The sequence below is a fragment of the Xenopus laevis genome, chromosome 1L (genome assembly GCF_017654675.1).
Source record: "Xenopus laevis strain J_2021 chromosome 1L, Xenopus_laevis_v10.1, whole genome shotgun sequence".
Lineage (NCBI taxonomy): Eukaryota > Metazoa > Chordata > Amphibia > Anura > Pipidae > Xenopus > Xenopus laevis.
Window position 1 is genome coordinate 29,524,967 of NC_054371.1, and position 17,256 is coordinate 29,542,222.

The 17,256-nt window shown below is 38.0% G+C and overlaps 1 protein-coding gene across 17 annotated transcripts in view; it reads right to left on the bottom strand.

Moving 5' to 3' along the window:
• The window catches only part of proml-1 (prominin 1), a 112,933-nt gene that overhangs the window by 33,772 nt on the left and 61,905 nt on the right, over window positions 1-17,256 (bottom strand). For all 17 annotated transcript variants that reach the window (XR_005966574.1, XR_005966581.1, XR_005966583.1 and 14 more), the window contains 2 exons: window positions 11,810-11,962; window positions 7,131-7,254 (listed from right to left, as the gene is read on the bottom strand). Coding sequence is in view for 9 of the 17 variants with exons in the window: in XM_041588080.1 (XP_041444014.1) it covers window positions 7,131-7,254; window positions 11,810-11,962 (277 nt within the window). In the remaining 8 variants the exon portion in view is untranslated. The remainder of the gene's footprint in view (window positions 1-7,130; window positions 7,255-11,809; window positions 11,963-17,256) is intronic.

A 17,256-nucleotide genomic window follows, 5' to 3' on the forward strand; every position in this document is an offset into this window, starting at 1 on the left:
ACTCATCCGAGCAGCTTCTTCAGTTCAACTGACTGGTGTGGGAAGTTCTCGTCATATAAACTCTTCCACTAATCCAATCACAATGGCACATTGTAACTCTTCAAAGAGGTGACATCTGAAGAAATTCACAGAGGTGTAGATTCTGTGTAGTTACTGTGATAGGATTATCCAGTGTGTCATGCAACTCCTAGACACAGGTGTTACTTGTGTGAGTTGCATGAATGGATGTGTGAAGTGTTCTGAAACCACCGGGGTACAGATGTTAGAACAGCATTGTATGTAGCAGACAGGTGGTGTCGAAGGCCCCTGCCTCTGTTCAGGGATGGTTTCTCCACCTTGACATGAATCGCCTGGTTCAAACCTTGAACTCTGTATCAGTTGCCACACATTCCGCCCTGTGGTGCAGAGTTCTAATGACACCCAGTTTGTGTTCCAGCAGATGGTGGGAGTCAAACAACAGATATTGATCAGTATGAGTGGGTTTCCTGTATACTTCCGTTTTCAAGTTACCTCTTGGATGCATATCAAACAGTCCAAAAAGGCAAGTTTGTTCCCTTGTGAACTTGATGTTATTGTCCACTGAGTTAATGTGTTCTGTAAAGGCTGCCACTTCATTGGATCTGATTTTAACCCAAGTGTCATCCACATACCTGAGGTTCAAAGCAGTGTAGGACCTTGCACACCCTGCAGAATGAAAGAGATGCCTGGTGCACAAGGGTAGAGGCTCTGTCACCTCACAATAAGGTACAACACGAAAAAATCAGATGGCACACAGGACTGCAGGAATTCTTCCAAATTTTATTTCAAAGCGGAGTGCAAATGCAACGTTTCGGAGACTCATGCTTGATAAAGGGGTTTTATTCCCCAAAACGTTGCATAGGAAATCTTCAGTGTATTACCCACAAGCAAATGGAGAAATCGAGCGATTCAACAGAAGTCTGAAAGAAGCTCTACAGACAGCAAATCTTACTGGGAAATCTTGGAAAGTATTTACAACAGAGTTCCTACATTAACTACAGAGCAACACACCATGCAACAACCCAATCATCTCCAGCTGAATTATTACATGGCAGACAGATGTGCACTAAGTTACATGTTGCAGACATCAAACTTCCACAAAATACTGTGCCTACAAAATCAAAGACTGCTGACATTGTCAAACTTCAACAAGCGAAATGCAAGGCTTATACTGACAGAAAACGTGGTGCAAAAGAAATATACTTTCAGCCTGGATCTTTAGTCAGAATTAAGAAACCAGGAATACTGAAACAAGAACAATCGAAACTTACTACACCACTTGAAGTGAGACGCCAGCGAGGACCATACACATATGAACTGTCTGATGGACGCATATGGAATGCAAGTCATCTTGCCCCTGTTAGATATGACTTTGGAGAAGTTCCATTTGATGAAGTACATTTTCCTACTCCTGATGTCAACTGCAATAGGCCTGAAGAAAGTAAACCTATAAGGCGTACTGAGAAAATCAGTCAACTACCTGCATGGACCAAGGACTATGTGACGTGAATAATGTATATTATTGCTTTAAGATGCATTGTTGTTGTTTATTACATTTGCCGAAATGCTTTCCTACTATAGGGGGAATATGTGATGTTTATACAAATGGCCTGTAGATGTCACTGTGCTCAGACTTATATGGTGCATACTTCCTGTCAGCTTAAAAGTGAAAGTTACTGTTGTATAATGGCTGCATAAGTCTCTGCTAATAAAGCACTGTTATACTCTCCTCATCCTCAGCAACCCAAAACATAACAATTTCCAAACCATAAGAGTTATGAATTTGTTGGATTGTAGGATAAGCTTACCACTTTCCATGGTGGGTCCAGGTGCTCATGCCCCAGACCTTCAGCAAAGGGGAGTAATTTACAGAAATTGATTGCAGGCAGGCACCTCTGGAACACCAAAGGCAAAAAATAGTAGAATCCAGGAGCCCAAAATTTAAATTATACAAAAAAATCTTCATTTTACATTATGTATAAAAATAAAATCCTTACACGTTTCATGTCCCCCAAGGTATAGCCTATGTAAAGTAAAGATTTTTTGTATTATTTTAATTTTGGGCTCCTGGATTCTACTATTTTTTGCCTTTGGTGTTCCGGAGGGGTGCCTGTCTGCAATCTAATTTCTGTGATCTCTTTGGAAATAGGCAAGCTCAGTTTCCCCCTCTTTATATTAAAGGGGACCCATCACCCAAAAAAATTGATCAAAATCTTATTTTATCACATTAGTCAAGCAAAATGAACTTTAATTACACAGTATAAATGATTTGAATCTTGTTTCCTTCAGTCTGGAAACTCATAATTTTGTGGACACTGTTATTAAGACAAGCCTTGCATCATCTTGTTTGTGCACCAGAATGGGGGACCTGATGTCCATCCCCATGCCCTGGCTACACAATTAAATGTTAAAGAGAAAGGGGGGATGTGGGGAGAGGAGTGACATCTAGGAAGTGCTGAATGGAAAGTGAAAGTAAATGTCTGCCCCTCCTCTATGCCTAGGCATAGAGGAGGGGCAAACAATATTTGATTGACAGCTGATATTTTTAAATGAGTTTACAACAGCTATGAATGCTTTAACAAAAAATAGAAATTGGATTTCATGTTTAATTTGAAAAGGACTTTTATTATACAGATTTGTGACAGGTCCACTTTAAAAGAGCTCTTTTTGGCTTCTCTAAACCATAGCCTTTATTTGGCTGAACAAGAGCCGTAACAAATTCCATTACCACTTGCAGAAACTAAGATAAGTAAACACACCGAAACCACACTCAGACCTTGCTAAAAAAGTATGTATTGGTAGGAACCCCACCCCAAATCTTAATAAGGCAACATCATCATCATTTTGAAAATAAATATCTCCCCAGTGATTTCTGGTCTGTTAACTCCTAATGAATGTGGGCTTTAAAGTGGACCTGTCACCCAGACATGAAAATCTGTATAATAAAAGTCCTTTTCAAATTAAACTTGAAATCCAAGTTTTATTTTTTATTAAAGCATTCATAGCTGTTGTAAACTCATTTAAACATCTCAGCTGTCAATCAAATATTGTCTGCCCCTCCTCTATGCCTTAGGCCACAAAATGGCTCCTGTCTGCTTGCTATAATTATGACTTCCCAACTGAAGGAAACAAGATTCAAATAATTTATATTGTGAAATTAAACTTCAATTTGCTTGACTAATGTGATTTTTTTGGGTGACGGGTCCCCTTTAAGGAATTCCAAATTAGAATAACCTCACCTCTAATAAAACCCAACTGTATATATTTTTCAAACCTAACAACAATCTATCATTCCCTCTTATTTCTTGTAGGCTATGTGTACAAAAATGATCTTCTATGCCTACATTATAAAACTCTATGTAAACTTCCCCATGGCACCCGTCACTGTCATTTTCTGGCATGTCGTAGAAGATTCAGACCTTGCAGAGCGGTTAATACGGGTAACTCTACTGCTACAATTTAGCTTATTTAGCCCAATCCTTAGCTACTGATTTGGAAGGATATTTTTTTTAATTGTTTTATTTCATCAATATGCTAATGTATTTTGATCTGAGACTATGATGAAGTGTGTTAGAAAATAACAGAAAGCTCTTGCTAAATTCCCATTTAAATGTAGTCAGTCAACTAGCAAGACACACACAGGGCTGAAGTATAGATAAAGAAAAAAAAAAGAAACACTCATTCCTTCTTGTCTCTCCATGCCTTGGGCCCTTTTGCTTTGGTATGCCACAGATCTAATACTGTGAGTAACAGGCTAAGGCATGAAGAGGTATGTTCAACAGCGAGACCCAAGAGCACAGATAAAGTGGATTCCCTTTAGGGTCATGTTGTGTATTATATAGTGACTTATTCCTTTGCTTTTATGGGAAATGTGTTACACAGCAACATACTGGGGGTGAAAAAAAAGCCCAACAGGTTCCAATTCTGCAATCCAGGGGAAGACATTAGATACAATTGCATTCCATTAACACTCTTTGTGTGGACTAGGTTATTCGTCTGCCTTCACTCTTAGGGTAAGGTCACACTGAGCGTTTCAGGAAGATTTAGTCTCACGCGGCGATTCATTTTCTGAAGTCGCCCGAAGTTTCCTCCTTCGGAAAACGAATCGCCGCGTGTGCTTAGTGCCGGCGATTTTTCATTCTAGCCAGCGCAAGAGTGAGGGAAGGCGTTCGGGGAGATTGGTCTCCGGAAAAGACGAGGCAATTAGTCGCCAGGCGACTAAATCTCCCCGAAATGCTCAGTGTGACCTTACCCTTACTCCATTTCTTAGTTCTACAGATTTAGATCCCTGTTCAGCAGCAAATATTATGCTTGTGCATTCAAATAAGAGGAAAGTTTCCCTATGTTACATATGGACCTTTTCTATGCAGTTGGTCTTCATTTTATATGGTTTTCAAATGATTCTGGTCTGCAATTAAAATTGCTGTCTGGTTGTTGGGGGTTGCTGACCCCATTAATTAAAAAAAACAGATTGTTATTTTATTTTATTAATGCCCTTCTATTATGACTTCCTAACCACTGGCTGCTGATTTGAATAATTAAGCTGTGTAACAAAAATGTGAATATATAAAAAAAAGACATAGAATATATAAAAAAACACAAAAATTAAAGGAACAGCTAACACCAAAAAATGAAAGTGTTTGAAAGTAATAAAAATATCATGAAGTGTTGCCCTGCTTTTGTAAAACTGATGTGTTTGCTTCAGAAACACTACTATAGTTCATATAAACAAGCTGCTGTGTAGCAATGGTGGAAATTGAACAAAAGACTATATGGCACAAGTTAAATAGTGGATAACAGATAACACCATTATGTTCTACAGAGCTTATCTGCTGTGTAACCTGAGCCTTTTCTCTTTTGAATGGCTGCCCCCATTGTTACACAGCAGCTTATTTATATAAACTATAGTAGTGTTTCTGAAGCAAACACACAGTTTTACCAGTGCAGGGCAACACTGCATTATATTTGTATTACTATACAACACCTTCATTTTTTGTTCCTTTAAGATCAACTACAGATAATGAGTAAGTCATACAATAGAATGCACATGATGAATCATTCTGTTCATTTTCACTCTATTTACAGAAGTGAATCACAAAGCGATCTTTACTATTGGTGAATTCCAAACTTCTGGCACCCCTCGCATTTTCCAGTTAACAGACGAGTCTTTCAATATTCAGTATTATCTTTTTTTACTAGTCACAAGGCTCTGACAAAGAAAGTTATTCCCATTATTCGCTGTATCTTATTATAGGAAACGTTTACAGGAGTGTTTGACTTCTGAGCAATGTTACATATGTATTTCCTTAGGTGCTAGCAGAAATATTCATACGCCTGCAAAAATTACTAACTGACTGCCAAAAATAGTTCACATCCCAGCTGAAAATATTTGACTTAAAACAGATTCTTCTTCAGTGCTGCCAAATATCTTCATGTTCATGCACACAGGTACTTTTCAGCTCAGAACTTTTCGGACAGCTTAAAGGAACAGTTCAGTATAAAAATAAAAACTGGGTAAATAGATAGGCTGTGCAAAATAAACAATGTTTCTGATATAGTTAGTTAGCCAAAAATGTAATGTATAAAGGCTGGAGTGACTGGATGTCTAACATAATAGCCAGAATACAACTTCCTGCTTTTCAGCTCTCTAACTCTGAGTTAGTCAGCAACTATAAGGGGGGCCACATGGGACATAACTGTGAGTTTGCAATTGATCCTCAGCATTCAGCTCAGATTCAAAAGCAACAGATATGACCCATGTGACCCCCCCTCAAGTCACTGATTGGTTACTGCCTGGTAACAGGGTAACCAGTCAGTGTAAACCAAGAGCGCTGCAAAGCAGGAAGTAGTGTTCTTGCTATTATGTTACACATCCAGTCACTCCAGCCTTTATACATTACATTTTTGCCTAACTAACTATATTAGAAACATTTTTTATTTTATTTTATATATTACCACCTCTTGCAGCTCCCATTTACTTGAATGGGAAAATTAATACCGTAGGTTTTAAGCATTTTGCAAATGAATAAGCACCACTTCTGGTTTACAGGGTGCATTTAATTCCCCTTCTGCAGAAGCAGCTGGCCAAGACCATTGCTATATCCCATGTAAATAAATTCATATTTGTCCATATCAGTGGCAACTCTGCCAACTAAATTGAGTCTTTGTTATATGCTACTTAAAAGGGATCTATTGTTAAAATAAAAATTGAATATAGGCTTCATCGTACTGAAATACGAAACTTTGTAAATACAATCAATTAAGTGTTCTGCATTGTTTCTGAAATAATCAAGTTTATATTCACTATTCCTCTCTCAGCATCTGTTTCTTTTCATTCTCTCTTCATGCAGCAGTTGGGTGTCAGATAATCATTGACAGTTAGATCCAATATATCTTATAGGGGGGGGTTCCTTTCCTAGCAGATGTATTAGAGCTTACTCAATTAACTGATTCCAGTACAAACAAAATCTAACAAAATAACTGCCTTTTGAACAAATTCTGCATGTAGAGAGACATGATGTCTGGTGATTTTTATAGAGTGAGCTCTAATACATCTTCTAGGCAAAAGGAGCCCCTCTATAAGATATATTGAACTGTCAATGATTATCTGACACCCAATTCCTGCATGAATGGAGAATGAAGAGAAACAGATGCTGAGAGAAGAATAATGAAGATAAATTTGACAGACTTTTTATCTTTCAACAAATTTTTATTTGTATTTATAAAACTTTTTATTCAGTATGCTGAAGCTTATATTTCATTTTCATTTTCGCGATAGTTCTCCTTTAATGGCAACCTCTATTGAGATTATGCTTTATACTGGGCTCATTTGCAAACTGCATAGGTGATGTATGTGCAATTTCACAAAGCCTCATGTGATGTTAATAAACTTTTCCTGTAATGGTTGGTAAACACTCACTAGAGGGGTATTTACCTGAATTTGCTGCAAAAACCTCTAGCACCATAACAAGCGTTTTGCCTCTTGAGTTTCCAGTTTCATAACTGACTTAAACCAGTGGCTAATCCCTTAATGAACACAGGGTTGTTAATTTTGAACAATTCTACCGATGTTTTACAGGTAAAACCTGAATATCAAATTAAAAAGATCATACCTTGAACAGAGATCTCTCCTGAAAGGGCTCACAAACCAGTTTTTGCACATTTCCTCCGGCGAGGAAGGTAACGACCACAATGAGCATGAGTATCCAAGAGAAGATAAAGCTGAATCCAACGCCCCTGTGGAGTCATAAAATACAAGCATGGTTATTATAAAGCATTTAGATTCAATTAGTATTTATTTACAAAAACATATCCTACAGAAAGGTGATAACATTTAACTACACAAATACTTTTAGGCAAATATAATGGCAAAAAAAGTTGTAGATGGAGTTTCTTATGAGATGATTACTTGCAGAATATTAAGGGGCAGATTTATTAAGGGTTGAAGTGAAAATTCGAATTCGAATTTCGAATTTATTTTTTGGTCAAAACTCTCAAATTTGAATTGTGAATTATCCAAACTCGATTCAAATTTTAATTTAAATTTCGAGCTTTATCATACTCAGACGCTTTAAGAACTCAAATTCAACTATTCGCCTCCTTAAACCCTTGATAAATGTGCCTCTTAATGTTCAAAGCCTGCCTATAGGATATCTGGCTGGGGATTGGCTAATAATCTATTTGGCAAGTTTATAAATTTTGTTGGGTGAGGAACACATTGGTGGGTCAATGCAACCTTATCAGGAACATCAAGAATGGTGTGAACGGGATCCTATTATGAGCCAATTATTGGCCCATTTTGAGATTTATCATACTCTGACCCTTTAAGAACTCAAATTCGACTATTCACCACCTTAAACCTGCCGTATTGCTGTATAAGCCAATGGAAGAGGTCCAGGGATCAATTTTGTGATGTTTGCAGCCTTCCTGACATTGAATCGATTTTTTAAATTCGATTCAAGTTTTTCTAATTCGAATCAGATTCGGCTCGATTTTTCGGGTCGATTCAATTGGTCCAAGCTGAGAAAATTCAATTTTATTAACAGATTTCAATTGGTCGAATTTTGAATTTATGGGAGTTTATTGGAGTTTTAAAAAATCTCACACACATTCGAAATTCGACCCTTGATAAATGTGCCTCTTAATGTTCAAAGCTTGCCCATAGGATATCTGGCTGGGGATTGGCTAATAATCTATTTGGCAAAGTTTGAAAAATTCTGTTGGGTGAGGAACACATTGGTGGGTTAATGCAACCTTATCAGGAACATCAAGAAGGCTGTGAATGGGACCCTATTATGATCCAATTATTGGCACGTGGGTTTTTATGTGTTATTGCAGTTTTGCTAATGAAGGTGAATTGCCCTTTAAGATGCGAGTCAAGAGTTCTCTCAAGAGACCTGTTTCTCTCAGATTGTTACAAAAGTATCTAAGTATCTATTCTGGGCTCTCTAGCAAAAGCCAATGAAGTTAGAAACGTTGTATTTTTTTCTGGCTGTTCAGTGCAAGAGATCAAACAGAAAGTTGGGACATTTCAGTAACAAATCCAGGACTGCGGGCTGAGCAGTCAAAATCGGGAATGTCCTGCAAAAAAACTGGACAGTTATGAGGTATGTTATAAATAGGGATGCACCAAATCCAGGATTCGGCCTTTTTCAGCAGGTTTCTGATTCAACCGAACCCTTCTGCCCGGGCGAACCGAATACGAATTTGCGTATGTAAATTAGGGACGTTTTGTTTTTTTGTTTTTGTCACAATACAAAGAAGTAAAAAATGTTTTCCCCTTCCCACCCCTAATTTGCATATGCAAATTAGGATTCGGATTTGATTCAGTATTCGCCGAATCTTTCACGAAGTATTCGGGGGTTCGGCCGAATCCAAAATAGCGGATTCGGTGCATCCCTTGTTATAAAACACTAAACACTTATTAAACCTCTAACAACTATTACCCAACATTATTGACAAAAACGCGAACTGAGGAGACCATTACCCTCCTTGATTTAGATGTTCTAATAGGTGCCGCAGCTATTCTGATATTAAGGTATCATGGGGGGTAAATATTGATTATTCACAGGTTATACTTCATAACTCTGCCCCACCCTACATCTCTGAACTCATCTCTATATACTTACCCACTCGCTTACTACGCTCCTCTTCTGACCTGCTACTCAACTCTTCTCTCATTACCTCCTCACATGCTCGCATTCAAGACTTTGCAAGGGCTGCACCCCTCCTCTGGAACGCTCTCCCACGTTCTGTCCGACTTTCTCCCAACCTTTCTGCTTTCAAGAAATCTCTGAAAACGCACTTCTTTCGAGAAGCCTATCCTCACTCTGATTAACTACCAAACGCAACACCACATACAGTACCACATTTCTCACCCACTTAATTTGATCTTGCCCACTCCCACACCTTGTGTATTACTCCCTTCCCTTTAGACTGTATGCCTATGCATAGGGCCTTCCTCACTTTTTTGTACCTGTATTGATTGTGATGTTTGTTACTCCATATGTTCTATGTATATAATTCATGTGATGTAGTTGTATAATCACATTTACTTTACAGTGCTACGCAATATGTTGGCGCTATATAAATACATGTTAATAAATACATGTTAATAATTGTAATGTTTTGTTGCATGAATGATTCAACTAATCCTAAAATGAGAATGCAACAGACGGAACTGTGAGTGAGACGGTAAAGCAAAAACACTTATTAGAATAAAGAAGTGAGTGTAAGAGAGAATCTTATCTTTCACTGGATGTGCCTGAAGCTGTAAACCTATTTATTTGATACCCAGCTGTCAAGCGTGCAAACACATGCTTAAATGGAATGTACAGTTATTTGAGCAACTGAAGGAGACGCAGTCATTTTTTTTCCAAGAAATTTAACCCCATAATTATTCCAAGAGAAATGCCGCCATTGGCAGGTACAAAACAAAGCATGTCTGGAAGGGGAGTCATTTACGACTGTAGGAAGTTAATATGTACCATGAAATTTTTCATTTTCTGAGGAAATCCACTAATAACTGTACAGAGAATGCATGAGCAATTCAGTAATATTGTTACAGAACAAGCTGCTGGCACACAGATTTAGTCATGAAAAGAAAGGGAAAAAACCAGTACATTTTATATTAAAGTGTGTGTTATATTATGACAGTTTTCATAACGGTTTTGATAATCTTCTCCGGTGTCTTTGACTGAATCCAAAACAAAAATGAATTAATGTCCCTTTTGCATCACCCTTTTGGGACCAGTGCTAAAAAGTCTTACATACCAATAGCTGCCTTTGTGCAATAATATTCTCAGAGAATTTGAAGTTGGTCTTCAAATTTTATTTGTTCTGGATTTTTTCAGGCTTGGAATTTTAAAAGTTATCCGGCTAACTTAGCCTAGCAACCAGACAGCAGTCAGAAATTAAATCAATAGTATTTGGATCGAGCAGAAATAATTGAAGTAAAAAAAAAAAAATCAAACTAGCCTCACAGTATTTTTTTTGTTGCTTGGTTTACTGACCCCAAAAACAGCCAGAACAGAACAAAGAATTTATAAGATGAAGAGAGTTTGAAAAGCTGCTTTGAAAAATCCCATCTATAACATATTAAAATTTCATATAAAGGTGAACTTCCCCTTTAACGTGACTACATTATGGCCCGAAGTAAAAAGCCCCTCTGAGCAGAAATAATAGAAGTAAAAAAATAAAAATAAAACTGGTGATAAAACGAAAACCTCACAGCCAATTAGTGATGGGCGAATAAATTTGTGGTTCTCTGATGAAAATTCGCCGGCGTCAAAACTTTTTGGATGCTCGTCTGAAAAGTCGCTTGCGTCAAAATCGGTGTGTGTCAACACTGACGCCCATTGACTTTAACGCCGTCAGCTTGGACGCAGGCGTCAATTTCCGATTTTCACAATTTGAACTTCACAATTTTTTCGTTAAAATGTCAGATTTTCACCAATTTTTTGCGAAAATAGACTAATTTCATGACTTTTTGGTGAAACTTTCTGATTTTACGATATTGTTTGCGAATTTTTCTCCGTTTCGAGAATTTCGCGGGAAAATTCGCGAAAGTCGCTTGTGTCAAAATTGGTGCGCGTCAACACTGTTCGGACACCCATTGACTTTAACGCCGTCAGCTTGGATGCGGGCGTCAATTTCAGATTTTCATGATTTTTCGTGAAAAGGTTTGATCTTCACGTTTTTTTCGTTAAAATGTCAGATTTTCATGTTTTTATTTGCGAAAATAGACACATTTCACAACTTTTTCATGAAACTTTCCGATTTCACTATATTTTTTGCGAATTTTTCTCTGTTTCGATAATTTTGCAAACGGGAGAAATTCGCCCATCACTACAGCCAATCTTTTTTGTGTTGCCTGAGTCAGTGACCCCAACAACAGCTTGAGCAGGACAAATAATATATACTGTAAGATGAAGACAGTTTGTAAAAATGCTTTGAAAAATCCCATCTATAACATATTAAAATTTCATATAAAGGTGAACTTCTCCTTTAACGCAACCACATTAAAGCCCCAAGTAAAATGATATGCTCCTCTGCCTTTAAGTGGAGGCAATTCCTGCGGTGCAAGAGTTCTCTGGATACTGGACCAGGTACAAAGGAACCACACATACTGTTTAAGTAAAAGAAGAGGACAGCGTTTTAAATCCTATTTTTTAATGGTAACCCCATTGAAATAATTTCAGTCTGACAGCAGTTGCAAGGCAATGGGAATAGCACAGTAACAGCCATTCAGATACAAATGCTTTTATAATTGTAAAAGAAGCAGCATACTCACGCCATAAGGAAGTTCCCTCCGGTGTTGGTGATGCAGCCTCTTGTTGTGGGAGATGAGTGCTGATCATACCCACAGGTGCCACAAAGCAATCCCAGGCAGTAGAAAACAACGATGAGGGACACCATACAGCAGAGAACAAGAGAGCCCAGCCACCTGAAGAGGAAATCAAGGACAAACACTTCATTAGTTTCTTCTGCTTCTGGAGAGTTAGGTGTTTTACTATTGGCATCTCTGAATCCTACATTATGAGGCAGAATAAAAATCCAATCCTTACAGTACTGTGGGTAACATATAAAACATGGATTATGATGAGCCTCGTCTCGGCATTATCGATAAAGAATCCTAACCAGGTTTTATCATTAAATTATAATGTATAGCCACAACACTTTTTGCTGCCCAGAAAAACCTCACTTAAAAAAAATAAAGTAAACTTGGTCATTAAAGGGAATACTTTCTAGTGCACTTTACTTAGGATTGCCACCTGTCAGGTAAAAAGTTCCTGTCCGGATTTCCAAATTAGGAAATCCGGACAGCACATAAAAGTAAATAAGGTGGTGATCAGCCAATCACTGATCGCCACATCATCAGTCCCTCCCCTGATGTCACCCACCACCAGCCTCACACGCCCCACCCCCCGACTTCACTGGAATTGCCCACACCTGCCCATGAAATAGCCTTTGAGTCAATTGTCCAATTACCTTTGAGCCCCTGAAATAAAAAAAGACTTTAGTTCCTCACATTTTTCTGCAATCTTTTTGTTCAATCCACTGAATTAAAGCTGAAAATCTTTAGCTCAACAGCATCTGAGTTGTTTCATTTAAAATTCATTGTGGTAATGTACAGAACCAAAATTAGAAAAAATAGTTGTCTGTCCAAAGATTTATGGACCTAACTGTATATGGGGTATTGTTATGGTGGAACCAACGGTAGTGTTTAGGTGACTACAATGATAGAATCCAGCGATGTAACTAGATATTACTGGGCCCACAGCAAATTATTTTCCAGACCCCCAAAATGTCTAGAGGTTGAACAATATTTATTTAATTTGTATACGAATTAGGGCCTCATGGGGCCCCTATACCTCGTGGGCCCCCCTGCTTCCTCTGTAGTTACACCCCTGATAGAATCACATTGTGCTTGCTCCAAATGCATGGGCAACTCATGCCTAGATAAATAACCCATGCATATCGACAGACAGAATGAGGTATTACCCAGGAGAGAGGCATAAGAGAGAAAGATTGGAAGCCATGACCCCGTTCTCTAACACTGTGCTATAGCAGAATACAGCATTATATATACAACGCATCTCTAACAAGGTAAATGGTGTAATTTGCTCTATATCCGTCTGGCTACTGCTGACATTTCCGAAGGACAGAAATCTTACACGGCATGCATCCGGCCCCCAAGCCACATTATGTTGTTCCAGACCTAAGCTATTTGCAACACTATACAGTGACTCAAATTCCACAGCTGATATTTAATATTTGGAGGAATACAAGCCAATACTTTCACAGTATATCAGGAATAATGCTCTTCAAGGGTACACTGAGAAATGAGAAAATGAGGCCTGTGCTGTGATCATTATGTTCCCTCAGGATTGTACTGAATGGAATCCAGAGGACAGTTGGGCTATAAAAGTTATACTATTCAATTTGAATTATAGATCTGTGTATTTATGTTGAACCAGAGATCTGGAGATGTTCATTCTATGTTATAATGAAGGAAGGTGTATACCAGCAATGTCAGAACTGCAACTACATTTCTACATTATTATACATTATTGTGTGTGTGCGTTGGGATGTATGTCTTTGTTATTCATGTCTGCTTATAATTATGATAAAATACAAGGTAGAGAAGGTACAGGTATGGGATCCATTATCCGGAAACCCATTATCCAGAAAGCTACGAATTACGGAAGGGCCATCTCCCATAGACTCCATTTTATCCAAATAATCAATTCAATTTTTTTCTCTGTAATAATAAAACAGTAGCTTGTACGTGATCCAAACTAAGATACTACCCTTATTGGAAGCAAAACCAGCCTATTGGGTTGATTTAGGGGCAGATTTATCAAGGGTTGAATTTTGAATTTGAAAAACTTCGAAATTTTAATTCAAAAACACCAACCGAAATTAAATCAAAGTTTTTTTGTTTGGCTGAATAGGTTCATTTTCAAACGAATAGGTCCGTTTTCGATTGAATTCGAATTGTACGATTCGAAGGAATAGCGCATTCGATCAAATTCGATTCAATGTTTTTCCAAGAAAAAACTTCTATTTTTAAAAGTCCACCAATTGACTCCAAATAGGTTCTAGGAGGTCCCACATAGGCTAAAACAGCAATATGGCAGGTTTAAGATTGCGAATGGTCAAAGTCAAATTTTTAAAGAGACAGTACATTATACATTTCAAAATTCAAATTTTCAGTTTGACCTTTGATAAATCTGCCCCTCAATGTTTACACAATTTTTCAGTAGACTTATGGTTTGAAGATCTAAATTGCGGATAGATACATTATCTGCAAAACCCCAGGTCCTAAGCATTCTGGATAACAGATCCTATACCTGTACTGTAACCCCTGCATTTTGGACAACAGGTCCCTTACCTGTAGTATCCTGTGCAATCCCTATTGTATCCTGTAGCAGTGTGGTCCATTGATACACTAGACCCCCAATTGTTAGTTGTAATAATTACTTTGCTATAGCTCTAGTAATACCCTGTAGAGCAAATAATTAATCAAGCAAATTGTCACTCTGATTGGCCTTTAGACTGGACCCCACTGGGTTCCCATGTTCCACTTTGGGCCCCTATAAAAAGGTTCTCACTGTTTTATAAAATAAATATCAAAATATGTATGCTTGTGTCTATTGGTCACTGTTAAGAAAAGTCATATTTTGGCATATCTTCCCCAGTGAAATGTCCCGGGGGCTGTAGTTCTTTATCAACCAATCATGGGACATGTTCTAAAGCATATTTTGGTTGCCAACCCACAGGGTAATAATTCTCATACCTCCCAACATTTTGGAAATAAAAACCCAATTAAGTTAGAAACTTTGTTTCTTTTTCTGGCTTTTCGGTGCAGAGAAAAACGAGACATTCCAGTAGAAACGAGGGACTGCGGGTTGAGCTGTCAAAAGAAGAACTGTCACTCTAAAAATGGGACAGTTGGGAGGTATGATAATCTCTACCCTACACAATGGCATATACATATGCAAAAGACATATACAGTAAAAAGCTAAAGGAAATCCTTTTATTTGCTTTATCAGCATGATGTACCGATTTCAGAATTCAATCTCCATTAATATCTTTAAAACGTAGGAGAAAAAAAGATGATTGCAATGAAAGTGGCACAATTAATTGGTCTTTACCCAGAATGTCATCACAGTAAATAAAAGTGTGACATTGCAACTCATTTTCACTTCAACGCTACAAAGCTGAAACAGAAAGAAATCAATGTAAATGGCAGCTCAGGTGCCTAACAAACCCAGTATAGTCCCCGTGGCACTCATGTATTATCATCTAGTGTGAATGTTATGCCTTATGTTCAAAAAGGTAAAGAAGCTGAAAAGAGGAATGTGTGTTCAGATGCAGTCTACCTGTAAATAACCAGGTGTACATATGATTTATAGTTTTGTAAAAGCTGATGGAAAATAATTAGCTGCAGTGTTTACATACACGAGATGTGTGATGTTGGCTTCACATTCAGGTCTTTTATTTGCAGTTGGATTTGCATTTTGAATGATGTCTGATTTATGTCTGACTGGCTACAGATTGGTACAGCCCCGTCAACTTTCTTATACCCCAACTGACTACAGGACTGTTCTACTCCAACCCACGTCAAAGTTTGTAACAAACAGGCATAAAGAAGGGAAAACACAATTATAACGGGTGCTTATTTCCCAGTATGAAAACAGCTAAAATAATATGGAAAACTACTATACAGATGTTCAGTATTGTCTAGTGCTCCAGTTGTAGCAGAGGATTCTGGGAAGAGGAATGTAAATGAACAAGGGGCCAATTCATTAACTTCGAGTGAAGGAATAGAAGAAAAAAAACGTTGAATTTCTACGTGTTTTTTCGGCTACTTCGACCATCGAATGGGCTACTTCGACCTTCGACTACGACTTCGAATCGAAGGATTCGAACTAAAAATCGTTCGACTATTCGACCATTCGATAGTCGAAGTGCTGTCTCTTTAAGAAAAAACTTCGACCCATTAGTTTGCCACCTAAAAGCTACCGAACCCAATATTAGCCTATGGGGAAGGTCCCCATAGGCTTGGCTAAGTTTTTTTGGTCGAAGGATAATCCTTCGATCGTTAGATTAAAATCCTTCAAATCGTTCGATTCAAAGGATTTCATCGTTCGATCGAACGATTATTCCTTTGATCGTTCGATCGAAGTATTTGCGAAAAATCCTTTGACTTCTATATTCGAAGTCGAAGGATTTTCATTCCCAGTCGAATATCCAGGGTTAATTAACCCTCGATATTCGACCCTTGATGAATTTGCCCCATAAAGTGTGAAATTGACTTGGTTAGGGTCTGGCTGAGCTTTAGCCCTCAGTAAAACACCCTCGCTCCAGATGTAGAAACTTAAACCAATAGATAGTAGGAACTGAGAGAGAGCAATCAAAGCAGATCTTACTGCTAATAAGTGTTTATTCACACAACATGTTTCAGGCTACAAGCCCTTTATCAAGTCACATGTAGGGGCTGATTGACTAAATTCGAGTGAAGGATTCGAAGTAAAAAAACTTCGAATTTCGAAGGTTTTTTTGGGCTACTTCGACCATCGAATGGGCTACTTCGATCTTCGACTACGACTACGACTTTGAATCGAAGGATTCGAACTAAAAATCGTTCGACTATTTGACCATTCGATAGTCGAAGTACTGTCTCTTTAAAAAAAACTTCGACCCCCTAGTTCGGCAGATAAAAGCTACCGAACTCAATGTTAGCCTATGGGGAAGGTCCCCATAGGCTTGGCTAAGTTTTTTTATGATCGAAGGATATTCCTTCGATCGTTGGATTAAAATCCTTCGAATCGTTCGATTCGAAGGATTTAATCGTTCGATTGAAGGAATAATCCTTCGATCGTACGATCGAATTTTCTGCGCTAAATCCTTCGACTTCGATATTCGAAGGATTTCAATTCCTAGTCGAATATCGAGGGTTAATTAACCCTCGATATTCGACCCATAGTGAATCAGCCCCGTAGTGTGAATAAACACTTATTAGCAGTAAGCTCTGCTTTGATTGCTCTCTCTCAGTTCCTACTATTGATTGGTAAATTAATCCATGGAAGTGTGTCAGTGTTAGTTAGCGGTCTATAAAATCCAGACCAGCACAGTATATTTGTTGGCCCAAAAAAATAGTCAAGAAGTAAATATTCATGCTTAACATTTAAAAGTCAAGGAAAATGTAAATGCCATGGGAGTGATATCTTG